Source organism: Ostrinia nubilalis, chromosome 24 (genome assembly GCF_963855985.1).
Source record: "Ostrinia nubilalis chromosome 24, ilOstNubi1.1, whole genome shotgun sequence".
NCBI lineage: Eukaryota > Metazoa > Arthropoda > Insecta > Lepidoptera > Crambidae > Ostrinia > Ostrinia nubilalis.
The window spans coordinates 10,005,001-10,032,182 of record NC_087111.1 but is presented as its reverse complement, the minus strand read 5'-3'; the positions used below and the strand labels follow the sequence as shown (position 1 = coordinate 10,032,182).

The 27,182-nt window shown below is 38.2% G+C and overlaps 2 protein-coding genes across 3 annotated transcripts in view; one reads left to right on the top strand and one right to left on the bottom strand.

The window, feature by feature from the left end:
• LOC135083619 (erythroid differentiation-related factor 1) overlaps nt 1–4,855 on the top strand; it is a 36,123-nt gene extending 31,268 nt beyond the window's left edge. The window contains exon 26 of the mRNA XM_063978319.1: nt 3,573–4,855. Coding sequence (XP_063834389.1) covers nt 3,573–3,955 — 383 coding nt within the window. The 3' untranslated portion in view covers nt 3,956–4,855. The remainder of the gene's footprint in view (nt 1–3,572) is intronic.
• A 145-nt stretch (nt 4,856–5,000) lies between these two features.
• The window catches only part of LOC135083775 (facilitated trehalose transporter Tret1-2 homolog), a 62,579-nt gene continuing 40,397 nt past the window's right edge, over nt 5,001–27,182 (bottom strand). For both annotated transcript variants that reach the window (XM_063978522.1, XM_063978521.1), the window contains exons 3-11: nt 21,878–22,033; nt 20,546–20,748; nt 19,560–19,746; nt 18,851–18,972; nt 18,172–18,348; nt 16,900–16,992; nt 16,381–16,607; nt 11,370–11,522; nt 5,001–6,067 (exon numbers count right to left, since the gene is read on the bottom strand). In XM_063978522.1, the coding sequence (XP_063834592.1) occupies nt 6,043–6,067; nt 11,370–11,522; nt 16,381–16,607; nt 16,900–16,992; nt 18,172–18,348; nt 18,851–18,972; nt 19,560–19,746; nt 20,546–20,748; nt 21,878–22,033 (1,343 nt within the window). In that variant the 3' untranslated portion in view covers nt 5,001–6,042. The remainder of the gene's footprint in view (nt 6,068–11,369; nt 11,523–16,380; nt 16,608–16,899; nt 16,993–18,171; nt 18,349–18,850; nt 18,973–19,559; nt 19,747–20,545; nt 20,749–21,877; nt 22,034–27,182) is intronic.

The window sequence follows — 27,182 nt, the reverse complement described above, 5'->3', positions numbered from 1 at the left end:
CTACTTCTCACGATGACGATGAGACGCAGACGCAAGGTAATATGCGCCTTGTGACCAGTACATAAGGTCCATATTACAGTGAGACACCGCCACAACTACGCCGCGGCTGCTAACATGTTCGCGACCCTCGAAGACGCTGCCATGTTTCTAACAGTGACTATGGAGCACGTGGCCGCGCTCGAGACGCAGGCGCAAGTTAATATGTGCTTTATGGCCGGGGTATAAGGTCTATATTAAAGTGGCACAACTACTTAGGTCGCCGCCATGTTCTCACTGTGACGATGAGTCGTAGGCGCAAGGTAATCTGCGCTTTATGGCCGCGGTATAAGATTCATATTGCAGCGGCTGCTAATGTGTTCGCGACTCTCGAAGACGCTGCTATGTTCCTAACAGTAACCATGGAGCATGTGGCCGCGCTCGAGACGCAGGCGCAAGGTAATATGCGCTTTATGGCCGGGGTATAAGGTCTATATTGCAGTGCCACAACTACGCAGCGGCTGCTAACATGTTCGCGACCCTCGAAGACGCTGCTATGTTCCTTACAGTAACCATGGAGCATGTGGCCGCACTCGAGACCCAGGCGCAAGGTAATTTGTACCCTGTGGCTAGCACACAATGTCTATATTGCAGTAACACGCACCATAACTACTTCAGGACGCAGCGGCCGCCATGTTTCTCGCTCAAGACGCAGGCGCAAGGTAGTCTGCGCTTTATGGCCGCGGCACAAGATTTATATTGCTGTGGCACAACTAAGCAGCGGCCGCTAATATGTTCGCGACCCTCGAAGACGCTGCCATGTTCCTCACAGTAACCATGGAGCATGTGGCCGCGCTCGAGACGCAGGCGCAAGGTAATTTGTACCTTATGGCTGCTGCATAAGGTCCATATTGCACAACTACTCCAGGACACTGTCAGATTCCTCACTGTGACAATGAGACGCTGGCGCAAGGTAATATGCGCTATAACCGCGGTACAGGGTCCATATTGCAGTGGCACAACTACGCAGCAGTCGCTAATACATATATTTGCGACCCTTGAGGACGCTGCTATGTTCCTTACCGTGACTATGGAGCACGTGGCTGCACTTACAGACTCAGGCGCAAGGTAATTTGTACCCTGTGGCTAGCACACAATGTCTATATTGCAGTAGCACGCACCATAACTACTCCAGGACGCAACGGCCGCCATGTTTCTCGCTCAAGACGCAGGCGCAAGGTAATATGCGTCTTATGGCCGGGGGGTATAAGGTCTATATTGCAGTGGCAAGCGGGGACAACTACCGACGATGCCGCCATGATCCTTGATGACGATGAGACGTAGGACACAATGTGCATATTGCAGTAGCACGCGCCACAATTACCTAGGACTCCGCTATGTTTCTTGCCATGACGATAAAGTGCTCGAGACGCAGGCGCAAGGTAATATGCGTCTTGTGGCCGCGGTACAGGGTCCATATTACAGTACACAACTACGCAACAGTCGCTAATATATTTGCGACCCTTGAGGACGCTGCTATGTTCCTCACAGTGACTATGGAGCACGTGGCCGCGCTAGAGACGCAGGCGCAAGGTAATTTGTACCTTATGGCTGCTGCATAAGGTCCATATTGCACAACTACTCCAGGACACTGTCAGATTCCTCGCCGGAGCGATGAGACACAGGCGCAAGGTAATATGCGCTATGACCGCGGTACAGGGTCCATATTGCAGTGGCACAACTACGCCACCTATGTTCCTCACAGTAACTATGGAACACGTGGCCGCGCTCGAGACGCAGGCGCAAGGTAATTTACGCCTTATGACTGCTACATAATGTCGATATTGCTGCTACAATTACCGAGGACGTATATTTCTTGTCGTGACGATGGAGTGCTCAAAACGGAGGCGCAAGGTAATATGCGCCTTGTGGCCGCGGCACAAGGTTCATTTTGCAGTGACACAAACCACAACTACTCCAGGACGCTGTCAGATTCCTCACTGTAGCAATGAGACGCTGACGCAAGGTAATCTGTGCCTTATGGCTGCTGTATAAGGTCCATATTACAGTGGCACAACTACGCAGCAGCTGCTAATATGTTCGCGACCCTCGAAGACGCTGCTATGTTCCTTACAGTAACCATGGAGCACGTGGCCGCGCTCGAGACGCAGGCGCAAGGTAATTTGTACCTTATGGCTGCTGCATAAGGTCCATATTGCACAACTACTCCAGGACACTGTCAGATTCCTCGCCGGAGCGATGAGACGCAGGCGCAAGGTAATTTGCGCCTTATGGCAGCAGTATAAGGTCGATATTGCTGTGGCACGCGGCTACAAATTTACCTAGGACGCCGCTATGTTTCTTGCCCTGACGATGGAATACTCGAGACGCAGTCGCAAGGTGATATGCGCCTTATGACCGTGGTACAGGGTCCATATTACAGTGGCACAACTACGCAGCAGCCGCTAATATGCTCGCGACCCTTGAAGACGCTGCTATGTTCCTCACAGTGACTATGGAGCATGTGGCCGCGCTAGAGACGCAGGCGCAAGGTAATTTGCGCCTTATGGCAGCAGTATAAGGTCGATATTGCTGTGGCACGCGGCTACAAATTTACCTAGGACGCCGCTATGTTTCTTGCCCTGACGATGGAATACTCGAGACGCAGGTGCAAGGTAATATGCGCCTTGTGGCTGCTGTAGAAGGTCCATATTACAGTGGCACAACTACGCAGCGGCTGCTAACATGTTCGCGACCCTCGAAGACGCTGCTATGTTCCTTACAGTAACCATGAAGCACGTGGCCGCGCTCGAGACGCAGGCGCAAGGTAATATGTGCTTTATGGTCGGTGCACAAGGTTCACTTTGCAGTGACACGCGGCCATAACTACTTCTCACGATGACGATGAGACGCAGGCGCAAGGTAATATGTGCTTTGTGGCAGGAGTATAAGGTCGATATTGCTGTGGCACGCGCCTCAATTACTCCCAAGACGCTATCAGATTCCTCACCGGGACGATAGAGTACGTGGAAGCGCTTGAGATGCAGGCGCAATGTAATATGCGTCTTGTGGCCGCGGTATAAGAGCCATATTGCAGTAGCCACCTACCACAACTACGCAGCGGCTGCTAATATGTTCGCGACCCTCGAAGACGCTGCTATGTTCCTCACAGTGACTATGGAGCATGTGGCCGCGCTCGAGACGCAGGCGCAAGGTAATATGTGCTTTATGGCCGGGGTATAAGGTCTATATTGCAGTAGCAAGCGGGGACAACTACCGAGGATGCCGCCATGATCCTTGATGACGATGAGACGCAGTCGCAAGGTAATCTGCGCTTTCTGGCCAGCGTACAAGGTCCATATTGCAGTAACTACGTGGAGGCCTAGTCACACAGTAATTTGCAGCTTAAGATCAATATTATAAGCTCAAAGTTTCTTAAAACTGCCTAAGTTCGCCTTAGCAACATGTCTAAAACTCCTACACGAGCTTAAAATTCTACTAAAATGGTAGTTTCATACCGATAAATCGGTTAGGGTAGCTACTACGAATAAAAGTCATATTGGTTATACGTCATCTCATTTTTCTCTTTTTTTCAGTGACTCCGAACCTTAAACTAAAGTCTCTCCAAAACGCCGTCCAACTGCTAAGGCAGTGCCACTCCATCATGAAGGTCATCACAGACCGCGACCCAGAAGACCAGAAAGACCAGCCGAAACCGGAAGACGGCGACGAAAAGACCATGAAGAACGAACACAGTCTCTTGGGTCTGTTCGAGAATCGACTGCACTTTATACTGAAAAGTATAATACAGTATTGCAGGTCGAAGAGCAATAAAGACTATGAGAAAATGACGGACATGTATAAGAAGTTATATTCGGCCAGTTTGAGGATTAAGAAAGATGATGACGTCAGAATTTACGCGGGAAGCGTATGTGAGGTGCTCATAGCTATGGATCAAATAGAGAAAGAGTTTGAGTGAGTTATTCTTTCTCTTTTTTTATTTAGGGCCTCTTTTTTATTTCTCAATGTTCAGATAACTTTGACTAATAGAATAAGGGATGATTTTTCAATCGTCAGATAACACTGAATAGTAAGTTCGGGTCAAATATGGGTCAATGACAGTTTCTGTTTGGGAAATATTAAAAAAAAAATTCTTCGTGTGGTCGTTTCAGCAATTGACGCCCACTGCTGGGCAAAGGCCTTCCCCAAAGGTTTTTAATGAAAAAAAAAAAATTCTTCAGTTATGATTTCTGACGTTTGAAAATTTTGCTCTAAGTTTGACATTTGACAGTTTTTATAGAAAATATGTCAACAAGACCGTTTTGATCTTAAAAGTTATTTTGAAAAACTTGCCCTTAATGCATTGTGGTTTGACATGTTTATAGTGTTCTTATAATTGAGTATAATCACCATAAAATAAACGATTCCTATAATATTATGATGGAGAACTGACAATATACCAGAAGTTAACATACCAGAATTGGTAGTTACTTTCTTGGGAAATAAATGCTTAGATGAGTAAATAGATCTATTCAAATATGATTTTCAAGTGAGATTGGCGTTGTACTAGGTAGTAAAACAATTAAATGACAAGCTATTAATTTTCTAATAGTCGTAAAATGCTAATGAAAAAAGCAACCAAGTGCCTTAAATTAATAGTAATTAGTAAAACTTTTGGTTGTAGATTTAAATACCACATTAGGGTAGTAGCCACAGTTTTCCACCATCTCATACTTCCCAGTTATGGTTTATTAAAATTTGACTATAACTATGTATATCATTAGCTATAAAGTTGTGTATAATCTTGTACAATGAAGACTGATGTTAGTGATAATAATTTAAGTATGAAAATGATTCGAATAAATGATTTATGTAGATACATTGGCTTTTTAATTAATTTAACATTTTTTTCATAACAATTGGAAAAGTTTGAAATAATAAGTTGGGAAAAATTAAATTAACATTTACACAAATCGACTTTAAAATAGAATCAAGTAGACTGCATGTAGAGTGATAAAAACACATTATTATAATAAAAAATATTTATTTCATAACAAAATAGGGTAAATGCACTAATCGATGACGCTACGCTCAACTACACCAAGCACTGGCATACAAATAGTAAAAAATATTATTTCAAAATATACAAAACACTGGCAGAGGCGTCACGCCACCGAGTGGTGCAATATGAAACATTTATAATATAATTAGTATTTACAAAACATTTAAATTCATCTAAATTATCACAAAATTACAGTTTTTCAGCACCTTAGCTATGTCTATAGTTACTTTGTACTTTTAGTAAAGTCTGAAAGATTTATAAATCAAAGAAGGCAATGTCTAACTTCTAAATTACTAAAAATCGGTATTTTCTATTACAATTAAAATTACGGCTACAGCGGTTTGAATAAGTTGCAATTATTTCAAAAATTCGATAAAAGTATTTAATTTTGATAAATATAATACCTACTCCACCATAGTGCTAATAACTTAATAAGTAGTAAAATTACAATTGTATTATTCCTGTATAATAATTATTATCCAATAAATCAATAAATACATTAGATTAAAATATTTCATATGGGTGGGTCGTAATGTTAGCAAAAGACCTTAAACTCACATCGCAGAATGGCACATCCTGGAACATTTTGGGGTGCTCTGTGGTATGTTATAATGTAAGATTTTGTAGCAAAAATGCAATTTATTGCAACATAAAAATGATATTTCAATAGTTATTAATTGCTAAATTACAAAATACATGTTTAAATTCCATAAGCATTCACTAGAAAATTAATATGTAGGTAAGTCAGGGCTTCTCAAACATTTTTTTACTGTGATGCCCTTGAGAATATGCCGTTTTTTGTGTGAATAAATTATAGTTATCTTTTTAAATACCTATTCCTTACAAAATAAGTTTATATTTATACCTCTTTGGACATACTTATACAGCACACGCTTCATTAAATGACGTGTCATTTAAAACAACGATACTATAAACTCTAGTGATATAAAAAAGCATAATATTAAGTAGTAACGATCAAAATTCGCAGATTTGTCTTTTCTAGTTTAAGCCTTCTCTGATTTGCTTGTTCTGAAACAAAAAAAAGTATTATAAATTAATTATAGCAGGTGAAAGGTACTAGGGTCGATGTGTTGAAGCAATCATTTTTGAAGTGGTAAGTATATTATAATAAGTCATCGCCGCAGTACACCGAATTACTTCAACACCATCCACAAATTAGTTATTTTATTATCCTTCTTCACAACTGGAAAACGACGAAAACTGGTGTGTTTACCTACGTCACTCGACCACAGGTTGACTTTTGTGACACTAAAGAAGCTGGAAATTCTCGGAAAGTGATACTTTCGGCTCTTTCATCTCACAAGGTTAGGTTAGGTAAAAAGTAGACCTCAAAGGGTTCTTCAATGTCTTCTTAACGTTTGAGAGTCCAGACAAACATTATGGCAAGTGCTAAGAAGAAACACCGGAACAAAATATCACCACTATACTCGACGTAAAACTAAAGACTCGTGACAGGCGGGGCCATAAGTAAATTTTATTAATAATTTACACTCTACAAAAAGCCACTATCCTAAACACCTGCCGAATTACTAGGAAATTCTTGTCTTCTAATTTAACGACTACTGCCTTACATCCTATTTCGCTTGACTGAGGTCCGCGTAATAGGTTAACTACCCAGACTTTTATTTATAAAAGAATGGAGAAAAAATAAAAACTAGAAAATAATAATAATAAATCTTTGGACAATTTCACACAGCGCCAGCTAGCCCCAAAGTAAGCAACTTAATGCTTGTGTTATGGGTGCTAGCTTAACGGATATACCTACTTATATACTTTTTTTTTTTTAAATACATACATATTATACATAGTAACACCCAGACCCGTCACAGAAATTAAAATTCATCATTTCAATTTCTGCCCGGCCGGGAATCGAACCCGGGACCTCTCGGCATAGTAGTCCGCTCTGAACCACTACACCAAACGGCCGACTAACTATTAATTACTAGGTATTATAAACAACGCTTTGCCTGCCTCTTGTGTGATGTCTGCCACAACTAGTGTGCGAGTAAAAAAAAACCGGCCAAGAGCGAGTCGGACTCGCGCACCGAGGGTTCCGTACCATTGATTTATGAAATTAAAATTATTATTTTTTATTTAAGTTATTAGTATGAAAGATTACGCGGTAATAAGCGGTTTACGATTTACGAGGTATTAATAAAAACTACTTACTAGATCTCGTTCCAAACAATTTTCGTTGGTAGTTTTTATAGTAATGTACATCATATGTTTTTTTAGATTTTTCATTTTCTTATTTTAGAAGTTAGAGGGGGGGGGGGGGGGGGACCAACTTTTTTCCACTTTGGAAGCGTCTGTCACGCAAACTATTCGGTTTAGAAAAAAAATGTTTTAGAAACCTCGATATCATTTTTGAAGACCTATCCATAGATGCCCCACACGTATGTGTTTGATGAAAAAATTTTTTTTGAGTTTCAGTTGTTGTAAGTATGGGGAGCCCCCAATATTTTTTTTATTTTTTTTATTTTTGCATCAAAATCTTAATGCGGTTCACAGAATACATCTACTTACCAAGTTTCAACAGTATAGCTCTTATAGTTTCGGAAAAAAATGACTGTGACATACGGACGGACAGACGGACGGACGGACAGACAGTCAAAGTCAAAATTTCTTTATTTGTTTGGACTAATAAATAGTTCTTACAAATCGTCATTTTGCTCTTAAGGAGCCTCTACATGTCTCATAATCTTTTTACCCTACCAGCGCTTCGAGACCAACATTTGGCAAGTGCTGAGAAGAAGCGCCGCAACAAACTCAGTCACCACTGTCTGCCGGTTAATATAAATAAATAGAAATAGTAGTAGTAGGTACATTCGATTCAGGAGCAGTTCACTGAATTTACCATGCATTCTTGTATGGTGTATCTTATAAGAATGGGTATACAAGATTGCGTGGTATATTAAACAAGGTAGTGACGTGCTATTATCTAGACTTACATATTAAGATACTAGTAGAAATGACTCGCATACATAAATTTGAATAACTTGGATTGACCAGTCCCCGAAAGCAGCGCCTGTTCACAGACATGACGAGTGAACCAGCCATCGCTTCACTCGACCATATTAGAGGGAATGTAACGACCCGCCTCACTACGCCACCACCCCAGAGACATTTTAGTGAGAATGACAATTCCAAGTTATCTCTTTAAAATAAAAAACTAATAATAAAGCTAAGTAACAGTCCAGATTGAGAAGCATGACACTATAACATTTGAGAAATTATTATGAGTTTATACATTACTTTTCATTTTAATTCTTTTTAGTGCGAGCATGAGAGGACCATAATCCTACTCCCAGGATGACTTATCATTAAGAAAATCTCGAGTTGTATAATAGGCTTTTTTAAGCATGTGATCTTTAACTATATCTTTAAATTTATTATACGGTAGCTCTTTATATTTATCAGGGACTTTGTTATAAAAATGGATACCTTGTCCCATAAAAGAGGCAAACACTTTATTAAGTCTAAAAGCGGGTATAGCCAATTTATTTTTATTTCTAGTGTTAATTTGGTGAATATCACTTTTCTTTTTGAATTCAGTAATATTTTTTTGAATAAATAGAATACAGTTTAAGATGTATTGTGAAGCGGCCGTGAGAATGCCAATTTCTTTAAACAATTCTCTAAGGGATGCTCTTGCTTTCATTTTATACAAGTATCTTATCGCACGTTTTTGCAAAATAAATATTGTTTCAAAATCTGCAGCTTTGCCCCATAGCATGATTCCATATGACATTAGGCTATGAAAGTAGCTAAAGTAGACTAAGCGAGCTGTTGAAACATCGGTTAATGACCGTATCCTTTTTATTGCAAAAGCCGCTGAGCTGAGCTTTCCCGCCAGAGTTTCTATATGGGGGCCCCACTGGAGTTTTGAATCCAGGGTAATTCCCAGAAATACAGTAGAGTCTACCAGATCGATTGCATTATTATTAAGTTCTATTTGAGTACTAACTGTTTTTACGTTAGGCAAAGAGAATTTTATACATTTTGTTTTCTTTGCATTGAGTTGTAAATTATTTGTAGTGAACCAACTTAAAACTCTTGTTAGTGCATTATTTACATCGTCAAAGTTATTTTTACTTCTGTCGATATTAAAAATCAAAGATGTGTCATCAGCAAATAACACGATTTCGCAAGAGTCCTTAACAAAATATGGTAGATCATTAATGTATATAAGAAACAAGAATGGACCCAGAATGGACCCCTGCGGAACTCCCATTTTCACAGGTGACCCAGAAGACAAAACACCATTTATGTCAACTTTTTGAACTCTAAAGTTTAAATAGGATTGTATTAAATCCAAAGCCGAGTCCTTTACCCCATAATAGTGCAGTTTGCGAATTAGCGTTTGATGTTCTACGCAGTCAAAAGCTTTTGAGAGATCACAGAAGACCCCTAGTGCATTTTGAGAATTCTCCCAAGCCTCGAAGATATGTTTAAGTAGTGCAACCCCAGCATCGGTGGTGGAACGACCCTTGGTGAAACCATATTGTTCACTATGAAATAGTTTATTAGAGCCAAAGTGAATCATAAGTTGCTCCTGTATGATTTTTTCAAAAATCTTGCTCAGAGCGGGCAAGATAGAAATGGGTCTATAATTGCCAGGGTCGGTTTTGCTACCAGACTTAAATAATGGCATTAGTCTACTATGTTTCATGAGGTCGGGGAAGATTCCCTTCTCTATGCAATTATTGAATATTATCGCTAACTGTGGGGAAATTATATCAATAATGTGTTTGACTATCTTGACAGAGATGCCCCAGATATCAGTTGTACTCTTTACGTTTAAAAGATTAAAAGTTTTAGTGATATCTAATGGAGTAATATGTTTAAAAGAGAAGTGCGAGTCACATGGTGTCACGTGGGTTTTCAATATTTCTTCGGCCTCGGAGGGAGATGACTTTAAGTTGGCAGTTGTTGCTGAAGCTATATTACCAAAAAATTTGTCAAAAGCTTCCGCTACATCTTTATCTGCAGATATCAAATTATCGTGAACTTTGAGAGAAAAGTCATTATCTTTTGGTTTTAGTTTACCAGTCTCTCGGTTGATAACATTCCAAGTTTCTTTTATTTTATTACTGGCGTTCCCTATCTTGTCCCGAATATAAAAAGACTTAGCCATGAAGCAAACTTTCTTAAAAATTTTTGAATACTTTTTTACATGCTCAAGAAAAGATATACTATTATTATACTTTTTCATGCCATAAAGTTCATATAACGTATTTCGACTTTTGTATATTCCCTTGGTAGCCCAGTCACTAAACTTTGATTTGGTATTTGGTTTTAATGGCTTTACCGTAAAAACTTTGTCATGTTCGGTTTTAATACATTCGAAAAGGTTATTGTAAAGAGCATCTGGGTCTTCCTGCACATACGGGACTAAATGCAATTTATTTTCAAGATTATTTTTAAAACGTTCTAGACGACTAATGGTTACAGGTCTACATACGGCATTTTTTTTACTTTTATTATTCAAATTATTACAAATAAATTCTACTTTAATACCACAGTGATCTGACGTAAGATTGTGTATGACAGCTTTATTGTCAGGGACACAGCTAGAGAAAATATTATCTAGACAAGTAGCTGTGGTTTCCGTAATTCTAGTTGGTTCCTTAAATTGACTAAACAAGTTAAATGACTGAAAAAGGGAAAGTAGTCTTACAGAATATGATGATGAGCTATCTAGTAAATTGACGTTAAAATCTCCACAAACTAAGACCTTTTTGTTGCTGTTACAAGTTTTATTAAGAGCATCCTCAATAGCCGCTTCAAAAATACCAAAGTCCCCAGAAGGGGGTCTATACACACATACAATGATGTAACTCTCAAGCTCGACACAGGAAATTTCGACAACACGCTCAACTGATAGCCCTACTACATCTTTGCGTTCTTTATATTTAATATTATTATTCACAAATATTAAGGAGCCTCCGTGAATGGCAGACTTCCTGAAAAACGCGCTACTTAGCTGATAATTATCTATATGAAAAGAGCTTTCATATTTCTTTAGCCAGTGTTCGGTAATACACATTACATTAATATCAAAACTTTTTAAGAATAGCTCTATTTCTAAGACTTTGCTGGCCAAGCCTTGAATATTTTGATGAACAATCTTGAATGTTCCGGGCTTGGCCTTTGTCGAGTGACAGACAGACAGACATGACGAATCTATAAGGGTTCCGTTTTTTGCCATTTGGCTACGGAACCCTAAAAACGTGATATGCACTGTTTTATTATTACATCGCCAGCCACGAGTCTGCGCCGAGTATAGTACTGCGAAACCCATACATACCTTCCAGCGAGGATATCCTGGATTTCTGTGAAGCTTTTGCCCTTGGTCTCGGGCACGACGAAGAGAGTGAAGAAGAAGGCCCCGACACAGCAGATGCCGAAGATCCAGAACGCCGTGTACATGCCCACAGCCAACGCGATCGCGTTGAAGTACCTGCGAATGATGATTATGGCTTGTAGCCTTACAAAATCTATAGGTTTTATGCCCGTTTTCACCATCAATCCTTTATTTTTAAGTGACCCCTATGGTAACACATAACAGGAATTTTGTTATCAAAGGGGTCAATTAAAAATTAGGGATTGATGGTGAAAACGAGCATTAGTCTCCTTTCTTTCCCTACCCATTAATTTCGGGTTATTCCGTATTCGACCCACGACAAACTCAACCCACTCATTATTTTCCTTACTCAACCCAATTTTGTTCCTTACTCTACCCACAACTAATTTTTAATTTTATGTTCCTTATTCACCCCAAAAACATTCCTAGCTCAACCCATTTTAAAACCACTTAAAAAATATAAGATTTTTATGTACGGTCAGAATAAAAATATATTTTTTAGAAATTTAAGCTCATAATTTTTGTGTTAAGATCGTGCTATTAAATAAAACTACAGGAGTTCTGATACAATAATATATTTGAAAAACGTTTTTCACAAAAGGACACAAATAAAATAATGACTACATGCAATTAGAACTATAACTTTTCATAACAAAACATAAAGTAGATACATTTTTTTAAAATCTTATAATAAAAATCACAGATTAAAGAGGAACCATAACTTACATAATTTGAATCTAATATAAATCTACTATAAATCCACTATAAATCTTAATAAAAGTATTCATGTGGACGGACAACTAATCCCGCGGTATAAGTTTTGAGCGGTATGATTTGACCAAAGTTTCTTAATTACCTTAAAATAGAATAAAATCTTCGATATATTTAAGTTAATCAACATTTTTAAACATTTTCTAACAAAACAAAATATAGGCACATTTTAAAAATCTTATAATAAAAATCACAGATTAAAGAGGAACCATTAACTCCAGCTGTATATTATTATAACAACATGGACTTTATGTAACAACTTCGAATAAGGAATCATTGTAGACTATTAATTTGTTAATTTACATTAAAATGAAAATAAAATCTTTACTATAGGTACTTAATCATCAATGTAATAGCTATCATTTATAAACTTTTACAAGACAAAATATAGGTACATTTAAAATCTTACTTATAACATATTCACAGATTGAGTGGAATCATTACATTATAATATAACACACTTAATTTTTAAGTTACATTTACACTTTAAAATAAAGAAATGGAGCCAATTTTTCTAGGCAGTGGCCCACCACTATTTTTCGATCAAGTAACTCTTGAATAGCACTGTTGATTCTTTCGTCATTTTCCATTTCATTTACTGACGAAGAGGTCGACGCACCATTTTGTTGTTGCAGAATTCTTGCGTTTTGTAAAAGTGCATCCCTCTTTAATATATGTAGTATTTGCGGCATATTTACTTTTTTGTTGGGAATAAATCTATTTAATGTCGCATGCCAGCTTTCGACTGCGTTAGTCGTTCTCTTTTTTTGTCCGCAGACATTCCAAATATGCCGTGGAAAGAAGAACGGTCATCTGTGACCCAGGCCCGACAGAAACGAGACATACCTCAGTTTTTTTGTCATGTCTTAATTAGTTAAATTATATATTTTTTATATTCGAAATCTATGTATAACACCAAAATATTACCCTTTGTTTTTGTTCAGGCGTTATACAAAAAATAATACAAAATGCCTATTTATCACCAAAATTGGTAAATGTATGTCCCTAAATGTCTATTACAGCTGCTATGGAATGTATCTAGGTGACCTGGAGATACAGCCGGATTATACAGGGTGGAAACGAGAAGTTACAAAATCCAAAAATTCAATGTTACCAGCTTCCATAATCTGTAACCTATTATTGGTACCATTTGAAAGAGCTCGTGAAGCACTTTCAGAATCAGTAACTAGTTTTTAGATATCTTGTATAGTTTAGAAATAATCGAGTGAGATCACTTATCGTTCCATATGTATAACCACCCTGTATAATCCGGCTGTATCTCCAGGTCACCTAGATACATTCCATAGCAGCTGTAATAGACATTTAGGTACATACATTTACCAATTTTGGTGATAAATAGGCATTTTGTATTAGTTTTTGTATAACGCCTGAACAAAAACAAAGGGTAATATTTTGGTGTTATACATAGATTTCGAATATAAAAAATATATAATTTAACTAATTAAGACATGACAAAAAAACTGAGGTATGTCTCGTTTCTGTCGGGTCTGGGTTTTTTTTGTATGGGGCGTGACCGTTCTTCTTTGCCCTCTTCGAGCCATGTCATCACCAAATAGTCATTAAACTTCGATATATCGTTTCCTCTGGGACAGTCCTCCATAATGTAGAGATAAGCGTCGTCAATCAAATTTTCTGGTAACAACGGCAAAGCCAAGCATAAAGCAAGATGTTTGAGCTGATTCCTTTTTTTGGTAAGATTTAGTTTTTTTGCTTTCTTAACAAGGGCTTGAGTAAAATGGAAATAGCAGCCTTTAATTTCTGTGTTTGGTAGTACAGTTTGGATCGAATTTATCACAGCCCTTTCAAAATCAATGAAAATTTTGTTCGGATTCCAATTCGGTATTTGAGCTTTGATCAAACGGAACATTGTAGCATAGGTCTTTTCAGTTTTTGACATAAGGAGAACATAAACTAACGGGATAATATTAGTATTTCTACTGTCATCATCCATATCACCGTGTATAACATAAACTGGTAAAATGGCTTGATGCAGCATTTGAACGTACCGTCAGCATAGAAGACTCGAAACGTTGCCATTCTTTGACGCCCTTCCTGTGTTGCAAAACCTATTATACGAGTTTCATTTTGTTCATAGTCGAAGAGTAAAAAATCATCATATGCATTAGGAACTTCTACTTCGGCACCAGTTTTAAATGTTGTTTTTTTCACTCCATGGCTCTTATTGCGAGCATTGTAGAGACCTGTCTTAATATTCTTGAAGTCCGGCAGCTCTGTTACTAGATTGAGCCCCTGATCATGTAGTGACAATAAAGTTTCTTGATACAATGTCGGTATTGGTTCACATTTTACTGATTTCACTTTATTCTTTAGATTGTGCAAAGATTCTTTCACAATATTTTTAGTTTCACTAGGCTCACAACTGTGAGAACTTTCTTTAATAACAACGTCGTCGAACACTCTTACACTGCCATAGCAATTTGGTGCTTTTATGCAACGCCACATTATGCTACCATCCTTGTTTTGTAGTTTTTTATAAAATTGAAAACCGTCATATAACAACAATTTACGGCCTCGTTGCGTATCCACATAACACAAGTCACCATCACGATTGTTATGCATTTTAAACACGAGATAGGTGCACTTCGTACGTCAGTTAGGGGTAAACTGATAAGGGCCGATTCGCAACATTGTCAAAACAATTAAAACCGGTTTAAGGGTGAACAATGGATGGACAAGCCGCTTGGCAAGCGGTATCGGTTACTCATTTGCATAGATAACAGTTAATAAGATAATAACTCACACTTTTACCTTTAACAACGGTTTGTTGAAAGTGCAAGTTTTCCCATATGTATGTTTGTATATTTTATCAAACATGTAGGTGATGTTTTTTTTTTTTTCAAATAAAAATAAATGTACTAGTAGGTATGTATTTATCATAATTAAATTTCTGGACAAATAGTAAACGTTGTTTTGCTATCCATACTTGTTTTTGGTATATTTACTTTGGGTTGAGTGAGGAATGCATTTGGGTAGAATAACGAAATTCTGTAATGGGTAGAGCTAGGAATACTAATTTGGGATGAGTGAAGAAATGGGTTGAGTTATCATGGGTCGAATACGGAATAACCCTTAATTTCGTTTTAAATATTTCATTCATTGCTTCTAACAAATTAAACTTATTTTTTACTAGCTTTCCGCCCGCGGCTTCGCCCGCGTGAAATTTTGTCTGTCACAGAAAAACCTTATCGCGCGTCCCTCTTTCAAAAACCGGGATAAAAACTATCCTATTTCCTTACCCGGGACTCAAACTATCTCTATGCCAAAGGACATCATCCACGTTTCATATATTTTTGGTCCAAAATCAAAAGTGCCGGCCAACAAAAAAAAGTGCTTTATTCTGACAGAATACGTCTGCCTTAGCATTTGTTACTATGGCACCAAAGCCGTAGCTCCACTGTGCGTCGAGTAGGTATTTGAGATCTAAAAGTCATCGACTATTCATACATTTTTTGTTCAAAATGAAAAGTGTCGGCCAATAAAAAAAAACAGTGCTGTATCCTGACAGAATACGTCCGCCTTAGCATTTGTTACTATGGCACCAAAGCTGTAGCACCACTGTGCGTCGAGTATTTGAGATCTAAAATTCATCGACGATTCATACATTTTTTGTTCAAAATCAAAAATGTCGGCCAATTAAAAAAAAGTGCTGTATTCTGACAGAATACGTCCGCCTTAGCATTTGTTACTATGGCACTAAAGCTGTAGCACCACTGTGCGTCGTAGTATTTGAGATCAAAGTCAGTCGTTTCATATATTTTTAGAACTCAAATACCACGATGCACAGTGGTGCTACAGCTTTGGTGCCATAGTAATAAATGCTAAGGCGGACGTATTCTATCAGAATTCAGCACTTTTATTTTTTGGCCGGCACTTTTGATTTTGGACCAAAATGGATGATGTCCTTTCATCAAAATCGCTTCAGTGGTTTAGGTGTGAAAGCGTGTCAGACAGACAGACAGACAGAGTTACTTTCGCATTTATAATATTAGTATAGATAGTATAGATTAGTATGTAGGAGTAGGTCCTTTTCAGGGCACTAATACACGCCCAAATATAGCTTGCCCTATCATCACTTCGGGACATATTGGCAAGTGCTAAGAATAAGTGGGGGAAGAAACTCAGTCACATTTATGCCACTTACCTGGTGATTAAGAAGGAAAGCCCCCAACAGAAAGCCGTAGCGAGGGGCGCGGCGACCGACTTGATTTCGACAGGCATCAGCTCGCTCATGACGGCCCACGGTAAGGGACCCAGGCCCCAGCAGTAGGTCAGGATGAAGAGCACGAGAGCCAGGATCGGCAAGAAGCTGATCGTCTCAGCTATGGGACTCTTCTGGGCAGCTAGTAAGAAGTACATGCCGAGGAGACCCTGGAAAAAATGGGAAATTTTATTCAAACTCCATAACGTTCGTATATCATTGCGTACGTAATAATATTCATTTAGACTGGCTCCACACCTTGACCCTAAAGTTGGTCCCAATGTCACTCGTTCAATGTGTGGATCTAGAAAATAGTTGGTACCAACGTTGGAGCAAGCTTTAGGAGTTGCCTGAGGCGTGTCAGTTCTGTTAGAAATGGTATGATATGTTGGTACGAGTGTCGGTGGCAACCTGTGCCGCCGATGTTAGGACAATGGCAGTGATAAAAATATTAGTACTTACTAGACCAATAGCAGTTCCACAGCTCGAGATCAGCAGAAGAATCCTCCTGCCCAGTCTGTCCACTACGAAGGGAGTGATGCAGGATGCCATTAGCTGTGGACAATAGGATAATGTCGTCAATATATACTTTTTTTTTCGAAACGTGAGAATATAATTTTGATGTTGTGCTTCGTTGTGATAATGTTGATTGGGGCGCTGATAAAGTCAAATAATAGTAAGTAAATGGTAAACTTGACGAATATGTTCTTTCAATCGTGTTTAACAAATCGTTATAACTAAACTGTCACTTGAAAGCATGTTACACTTAGATTTTAAAATAGTGACTAAATATTTATCTTTAATTAATGCCATATAAATCAGTACATAAGGCGAACTTAATACTTTAGTCATATTTTTTATATACACTCGGCATCAAATAAATCGCACCTCCCGCAACAAGCACTTCTCAAACGTATGCATCCCCACTTCCCAACAATATTGGCACCATTTAAAAGCCTAGTTCTAATCTTCATTTCATAAAAGGAAAGGTTTTTACCCCAAAAATGTGTTTGTAGAAGGATCCAGAGTCACTTCTTCAAAAATTAGGTAGTTACGCTTGAGCCAACTTTAATGGCTATAAAACTGTTGAGTTGGGATTAATCGTTATCTATCTGTAAAAGAGGACACGTGAGATCATTATTTGGTTTTATAACCATAATAATTGGTCTAATTGATCCCAGAGGTGAGCCCAAAGTGAGGTCTGTTTTCAAGTCACATTTATGGGTATATGTTAATCATTTATTAAAAAATTAAATGTGTTTTTCTGTAAGGATATTTATTGCGCTTTCAAATAACACCAATATTGTTGGGGCAACATGATTGTGTCAGAAGAAAATCTGTAAAGTTCGCGTCGCGGAAGGTGCGGTTTATTTGATGTTGAGTGTAGTTCAGTTTTAAATCATAATAGAGCGTTTTTCCAACCCGTCTGGCCAGCGCACTGCAGCGTGAGGAGTGTAGGCTCCTTCATCTGTCTGGTAATTGTAAAGAGAGGGTCGCCTTCCTGCAGTGCGGACTGAATGACCTGATGATGATCATCATCATAATCATCATCTCAGCCATAGGACGTCCACTGCTGAACATAGGCCTCCCCCAATGCTTTCCATGTTGCCCGGTTGGTAGCGGGCTGCGTCCAGCGCCTTCCTGCTACCTTTATGATGTCGTCGGTCCACCTTGTGGGAAACGGAACACGCAGCGTGGGACGTCCACCTGATGATGATGATGATGAATAATTACCTGCACAGCTCCAATGATGATGGTAGCAATGGCGGGTTCTAGAGTGGACCCAGCCGCCGTGAAGATGTCAGTCATGTAGAACAGCACCGCGTTAATGCCTGAGAACTGTTGGAAGAACACCAGCGCGCAGGAAATGTAGAACGCCTTGAAGTTGCTGCCGCGGAAGATGTCAGCAATCTGTGGGAAGGTAATATTATTGCTATAGGAGATGTATTATCAAAGACTGTTTTACTATAACTCCATTTACAAAAGATGCATAATGTTTAGCTTGATTGTCTCCCTTCTTTAATTATTTCGTGACGGAAAGTAACTATTGTATTTTTTTTGCCTTCGTTCGTTTCATCTTAATGATATCCACTGCTGGATAAAGGCCTCCTCTAAAGATTTCCACGATCGGTCCTACGCTGCCGCATTCGCATTTTGCCTTATCTTCTCATAATTTTCATCGGTAGTAGACATAGACATTCCTCTGGATCTAATTTGTGGATGTCATACTTGAAAGCTTTATAAAATATCCATCCGCGTTTTTTCCGAACTTTTAGTATAACCCTAATCTGTTTGGTTTATAGACACATTTTCTATTATGTCTTACTGTGGCAGTTTTCTCTTGGGTCATAGAGATTTACTTATTCAGTTGTTCAATAGGCTAGGCAAGGGAAAAATATTCCATTTGTCTTACCGTGGCAGTCTTCTCCTGGCTGGCAGCGACGTCGGCGGCCATAAGGTCCAGTTCGGCCTGGACGCCCGCGCGAGACCTGCCGCGGATGGTGCACAGGCAATCCGCTGCTGCCTCTTTGTTGTCTGGAAGAAGTAGGTTTTTATTAGTTAGGTAAGTGACACCAAGTGATGGTTAAGCTTCAGGGTGTAGTTGATATAAATGATCTCCAGTAGCTAAAATTCTCGTGTATCGATAAGATTTATGACCTCTATATCTACATATCTCTATCATCATTATGATCATTTCAGCCATAGGACGTTCACTGCGGAACATATTATGCCTCGCCCAATGATTTCCATAATGGCCGTGTGTCTCTATATCATATCGAAATCATTTATTCCCTTTGGGGTCATTGGCATTGTAGAAATTTATAGTGTTATCCATTACGAAAGTTAATCATTATCATCACATTTCAGGCAATTGCAGTCCATAAGCCTCGCACCAAAGAGCATCAGTTACAAATAATATTGATTATTATGATTACGTAAAACGCTTCATTTGTGTCGATCCAAACTTTTATATGTTAAATTGTTCTTTTTACAGGGTTACCAACAGAAAATGCTGCAAAAATTGCAGTAAATTCAAATCTTCCCTTACTTTTGAGACATCCTATATTTCGCATCCTTTCCGCCCATTTACTACCCGTTACCTTTAAAGTTTAAAAACTTACTGTTAATCAGATGGTACGTAGGCGTCTCAGGCATGAAGAAGAAAGCTATGCAGAAGACCGCGACGAAGGCCACGCCCACGTAAGCGATGGCCGAGTACGAAATGAAGGGCCCGATACCGTAGACGAGCAGGAAACCCACTGTGATGAAGGCCTGGAGAAACGAGCCGAGAGCTCCTCGAGACTCGTCCTGGAAAATAATTTAAATAATATTCTTAATGAATATGGTTACGGATATTTTTTTATTTCGGATACCCGAAAGTTTCGGTTACGTCTACGGATATCTGTGCTTGAATGCAATTTTCAATAGTTGTCCAACACGGTTCATTCATGGCCGCACAGTTCACATCGAATAAAAAGTGATAAAAAAATAAAAATTGATACTAGATGGCATTATAAAGGTACCTAAATCAGGCTTAAACTGCCTACATCCGAAACTATCCGAAACTTTTGAATCGGTTACGGTTACGGATATCCATAACATCTCTGATTCTTAATACGTAGATGGAATTACGGCATTTGTGGTAACTGGGCACACAGACTAAAGAGAAAAAATTGTATAAGCCCTACCCCATAATCTCTGAAAGACAAAGTACAAAGAGATTTATCCACTGCAGCAGGTAAAATTTTATCAAGGACCAACAATACAAGGTTCGTATACGAAAATGGGTAGTAACATTTTACAATAGTTCCCGATTGGTTAAAAATGCACCACAAGCGACAAAGGCTGGGTAGCACCATATTACTTTAACTTTGACAAACGTCAAAAATCTGTCAAACTCCATACCAAAAAGCACCGGTTATCGTTATAGTTACCGTTAAAGTTAGGTGGGGCAACTGAGCCTTACCCTTCCAAAAATAGAATAGAATAGTAATCTGCTGTCTTCAGCTTAGTTTCAACTTAGAGAGTGTACTCGTATTTTTGTGATACAAGTAATAAATCTCTTTCTATTGGGCACACTTTATGTATTATTATAATTGTAAATTACCGTAGCAATCTCAGCGCAGTACATAGGTGAAATAGTGAAGATCATTCCCACAGCCAGACCCCAGAATATTCTTCCGGCGTAGATGAGGCCGACATTGGTGGCCGCCGCGATGAGGATCCAACCGACGAAGAGTGGAATGGAGGAGCTTAGGAGACCCCATTTGCGTCCAATCTTTGCCGCTGCGAAACCTCCGACGAAGGGACCTGTAATATCATGGGGTTACATTAGTTCTATGGACTGAATAGATTGGTATAAACCAGTCAAGTTAACTGCGCACCTGGCTGGAATGCGACTCTCCCTTGCCCTCATCCGCACACCTCCCTGCGTTCGCCTCGTCCGTACTAGAGCGTCGATGTGACGTCATGGCAGCCAGGTGCACAGTTAACTTGAATGGGTTGTAGGTTGTATGTAATTTAATCTTCATGTCTCATCTTTATTGTATTTAGACTAATATTTTATTTTATTTTAATACACTCGACATCAAATAAATCGCACCTCCCGCGACAAGCATTTTCAAACGTATGCATCCCCACTTCCCACCAATATTGGCACCATTTAAAAGCCTAGTTCTAACCTTCATTTCATTAAAGGAAAGGTTTTTACCCCAAAAATGTGTCTTTAGAAGGTTCCAGAGTCACTTCTTCAAAAAATAGGTAGTTACGCTAAAGCCAACTTTTATGGCTATAAAACTGTTAAGTTGGGATTAATCGCTATCCATCTGTTAAAGAGGACACGTGAGATCATTATTTGGTTTTATAACCATAAAAATTGGTCTAATTGATCCCATAGGTGGGCCCAAAGTGAGGTATTTTTTCAAGTCATATTTATGGTATATGTTAATCATTTATTAAGAAATTAAATGTGTTTTTCTTTAAGGATATTTATTGGGCTTTCAAATAACACCAATATTGTTGGGGCACCATGATTGTGTCAGAAGAAAATCTTTAAAGTTCGCGTCGCGGAAGGTGCGGTTTATTTGATGTTGAGTATATATGGACTAGAAGCGTAGTGTAAAATGTCCAAGGATATTTATTTATTTATTATTTTAAATTATCCAGGTACAAACCTTTGTTGACGCATTTTTACATTGGTGTAAGTCAAAATCTTCAACATAATCATCAGAAAATTTTGTCTTCATTGCAGAAAGATCCTTTTTAATTTACCAGAGTCAAACGAATAATTTGAACAGATGGGATGGAGAGGCCTGATGTTCGCATTTTCTCTCTTACTTACCTGTGGTTCTATTCTATTCTTCTGGCAGAGTCCTAAACGCCAATACCAATTCAAAACCTGTTCTCCTCTTTTCAGACTAAAAAAAGTGAATGAACTTACCAAATATGGCTCCCACGGTAAGCAAAGACCCGATCCACGCGGTCTGGTCTGCCGTCACCTTCTCAGGCAGAGGGGACTGGGTCAGGTTGCCAAGTATGGGGCTCACGGGCGACGTCCATCCCATGGAGTAACCCGTAGTGGCCACCACGATGTTCGCTGAAAGAAAAAACTACGGTTATCAAAAAGGTAAGTGTAAGGCTTTAAAGGAGATGTCACAAATGTCACAATGAATGCGGTCTGCAGTCAGGTTTAAGTGCGGCCTGCCTTAACTTTGACCGCAGAAAGTGTGGCAAATCTTTAAGTCTACTTCTTTCATATTTTTGATTCGAAGGGGAGAATTTTGATTAATGAGATACAGGCCAAGAGCTTCCTCGTTGTGGATAAAAAAAAATAAAAAAAATAAAAAAATGAAGGGAAAGAAGAACGGTCATCTGTGACCCAGGCCCGACAGAAACGAGACATACCTCAGTTTTTTTGTCATGTCTTAATTAGTTAAATTATATATTTTTTATATTCGAAATCTATGTATAACACCAAAATATTACCCTTTGTTTTTGTTCAGGCGTTATACAAAAAATAATACAAAATGCCTATTTATCACCAAAATTGGTAAATGTATGTCCCTAAATGTCTATTACAGCTGCTATGGAATGTATCTAGGTGACCTGGAGATACAGCCGGATTATACAGGGTGGAAACGAGAAGTTACAAAATCCAAAAATTCAATGTTACCAGCTTCCATAATCTGTAACCTATTATTGGTACCATTTGAAAGAGCTCGTGAAGCACTTTCAGAATCAGTAACTAGTTTTTAGATATCTTGTATAGTTTAGAAATAATCGAGTGAGATCACTTATCGTTCCATATGTATAACCACCCTGTATAATCCGGCTGTATCTCCAGGTCACCTAGATACATTCCATAGCAGCTGTAATAGACATTTAGGTACATACATTTACCAATTTTGGTGATAAATAGGCATTTTGTATTAGTTTTTGTATAACGCCTGAACAAAAACAAAGGGTAATATTTTGGTGTTATACATAGATTTCGAATATAAAAAATATATAATTTAACTAATTAAGACATGACAAAAAAACTGAGGTATGTCTCGTTTCTGTCGGGTCTGGGTTTTTTTTGTATGGGGCGTGACCGTTCTTCTTTGTGGACTTTCCCAAATGGATCAAAATATTCTCCCGCCTTTCAGCGTAAGCTTATAGGTTTGTAACTAATTCTGAGACCTAATTATTCATTAGAGTGCTCAGAAATTCATTACGTCACCAATGTTATAATAGCGCTTTTTAAAAAATATGTTTAAGTATGTTTATATCCGTTGTCTAGTACCCATAGTACAAGCTTTGCTTAGTTTGGGACTAGAGGCGTAGTGTAAAATGTCCAAGGATATTTAAAAAATATCTGGGTGGTGTAAGTATCTATTATTGACGGATCTAATGCCAACAAAATAAGTAATCTCTATTAATTAATTGACCACATGAGAACTCCTGAAAATACACGTGTATCACGCGTGGCACGCATGAAAATAGGTAAATTCTTTTGTGTCTTTGTTTGTTTTTGTAAATCTTATGCGTTATCAATTTTACTTGTCACGAGACTTACACGTCGCATTCGCCACGTGGAGTGTGCAGGTTTTTTCTTCATCAAACAGACATGACTCAAACACAAACTCAAATGTCTGCAGTTCCACGTTGGAACCGCCAACGTGGCATGTTTACATCAGTTTGGTAGCGTTTACACGAGGCTTAACGCGAGCAATTATTTATCGCACCGAATTTAACACCCGATGATATGAAAGCAAACTGTGCGCTCATCATCATCATCTCAGCCATAGGACGTCCACTGCTGAACACAGGCCTCCCGCAATGCTTTTTTTGGTTGGTAGCGGCCTGCGTCCAGCGCCTTCCTGCTAGGCACCTTTACGATATCGTCGGGTCGGTCCACCTTGTGGGTGGACGTCCCAAGCTGCGTTTTCGGGTACGCGGCCTCCACTCAACCTTGCTGCCCCATCGGCCGTCAGTTCTGCGTACTATGTGCCCTGCCCATGGTCACTTCAGCTTGCTAATCCGGCGGGCTATGTCAGCGACTTCAGTTCGTTTACGGATCATTTTCATTGTCACGTGACTCAAATGTCTGGTAGTTCCACGTTGGAACCGCCAACGTGGCATGTTTACATCAGTTTGGTAGCGTTTACACGAGGCTTAACGCGAGCAAATATTTATCGCACCGAATTTAACACCCGATGATATGAAAGCAAACTCGTGGTGCGCACACATTAGGGCTGACAAAAGTAGGTAAATTAAAATACTTTAAAACAAAATACGTATGTTAAAATGTTTAAAAATTGAGAAGTTTCTAGGGGGTAGGACTGTATGTATATTTTTGTTTTCTTTAAGCAGCACTGCTGTCTACAGTTTAATGGAGTTTTATCATTTACTGCGTCCAATTTCCATTTACATCTAAATATATAAAAGGAGAAACTGACTGACTTAGTGACAGATCAACGCACAGCCTAGACGGCTAAACGTAGGCACTTGAAACTTGGAAGGGACGTAGCTTAGGTACCGTAGAAGTGCACTAAGAAAGGAATTCCCGAAATTCCCACGGGAACGGGAATTAGCGGGAAAATCCTTTTGTATGAAAAATCTAAACCGCTTAAGTTAGACGCTTGAAATTTGGCATGCAGGTACCTTAGTAAACTTAAAGCTTAGTTACAACAGGATACTGCAAAATTCCCACGGGAACGGAGTTAGCGGGAAAAAACATTTGTATGAAAAAATCTAAACCGCGTAAGATAGATGAAGGGCATGAAGGGGGTAAAACGGGATCCACGCGTACGAAGTCGCGGGCGGCCGCTAGTTAATTATAAACAGCTAATTAAAAAAAATTGATGAAAACTTTCTAACTGAAAGTTTTCGAAAGTTATGAGATTTTTTAGTTAATTTTTAGTACATAGTTATGCTTTTAAGATATTCCGAAGTACCAGATTCTTTTAAATATCAAAAGCAGTTATATTTTTTTGATAGCAACCCTACGTAGCGCCACGTTGAAGCCACCACGTTGCTTATTTACTTTCAGTTTAAAAGAGTTTATCTACGGCTTAATGATGAGATTGTGTCTTGTGGTGCAGGTATACCGTATAGGTACCTACCTACGAGACATTTAAACGAAATTAAATAGGAAAAACAAATAAATACAATGGAAATGTTCAGAAAAATTACAGTTGGAGTAAAAGTAACGAGTTGTTGTTTTGTAAGTGGAAGAATTATGATTTTAATTTTATGCGGTGTTTTACTTCTTATATCGTTGTTTCACATTAGCTTATTTAGGTTATTTGTATTTAATTAATCAGTAGGTACTAATACACTAAATACACTACCAAAAGTTATTATTTTACTAGCTTTTGCCCGCGGTTTCACCCGCGTGAAATTTAGTTTGTCTCATATCGTCATAAATTATTGCCTATATATTGTTCTGGGTTATAAACAATAATACTGTAAAGTTTCATCAAAATTCGTTCAGTAGTTTTTGCGTGAAAGAGTAACAAACATCCAGACATTCAGACATCCAAACTTTCGAATTTATAATATTAGTAGGAAGGATAGGATTTTATTTTATCGGATAACCAAAAATACATACACTGAAACCATCCCGACAACATTATTTTGTTAACTTAATCTAAGTGCTGCTTTATTAATGTGTTCCCCAGTGAGTAACCTCCTTTCTATCTGTATTATAAAAAAATCTTGTTTATTATTTTTCCAAGCGTTTTCGTGTAATGCCTTAGACAGAAGTGTCGTACACATGTTTGTACTACGATAAAGTTTAGTTGAAATGATTAGATAGATCTTATAGTTGTTCAAATAAAAAATAAAATGTAGGCCACACTGTAAACATGCAGGTGGAATTTGTTTAATCTATTTTAAGTTAGATTAGAAGCAGGCTATTTTGAGAATAATTCTACTTTTATGAAAACAAGATTTTGTTGTCTTTGTGGAACCTCTTTTTTATTTATTTTTTTGATTTTTTTGAGTTTGTATTTTTTGTTACAATAATGGCGTACCGAGATAATGTGTTTTAATTCTAGGTTTAGTTAGTTTCTCCTTCTCATTTATAACAGTTTTAGTTATGTCGATGTCGGTTACTGTAAGTTTTTCATTACCTACCGTATGAAGTCGCCATGGATGGATGGCACATTTATTAATTTTAATGTGAGATACTACATAGACACATAATAATTAAGCATAGTGGTCTTTAAAACTTACTGGGGACTCGGGCTTTTAGGTATCAAGGAGTCCCTAAAAAGAAAATCGCGAAAATGTTGAATTTTTCAGCGATTACGAAAAACACAGGTTACTTACTGTAAATTTTTTTTTGGATCAGGGCGCAACCCTCTCGATCTTCGATCGCTCTAAGGGCGAACCTAGGGTTCCCATTGGGAAAGATGGAACTGGATTTTCAACCGACTTCAAAAAAAGGAGGAGGTTCTCAATTCGACCCGTATGTTTTTTTTTTTTTTTTTTTTTCTATGTTTGTTACGCGATAACTCCGCCAATTATGAACCGATTTGAACAAATCTTTTTTCAGCATATAGGTAATACCTCAAGGGTGGTCCCATTTAAATTTAATAATAAAAAAAAACAACCCCCAAGGGTGGAAAATTGGGGATGAACTTTTTTATACGCAATATCTCCGCCGATTATAAACCAATTAGAACGATTACTTTTTTGTTGAATAGGTATTATCAAAAGGGTGGTTTCATGCGAATTTGAAGAAAATATTTCACCCCCAAGGGTGGAAAATTGGGGATGAACTTTTTTATAATATACATTAAGAATATATTTAACAATAAGGTAATAATTAGTTAACTAAAAAGTAAGAAATAAGTAAAATTTTATAAAAAAAAAAAACCGACTCCAAAAAACCTACACTAAAAAGTAGAAAAATAATTACTAATTACCTACTTATTTATTAGGACGAATTATTAATATTTATGTAGGTATACCATGATTGATACTTTTGGAGTCGGTGCAGGCAAACTTTACATGTTTCATAATCTTGGCACCGACTCCAGAAGTATCAATCATGGTATACCTACATAAATATTAATAATTCGTCCTAATAAATAAGTAGGTAATTAGTAATTATTTTTCTACTTTTTAGTGTAGGTTTTTTGGAGTCGGTTTTATTTTTTTTTATCATTTTCCATACCGTCTGCGTACACAAATATTGAAGTATCGAAATAGTTTTTATTGCACATTATACCCTAATTAAACATAGTCCATTGTTC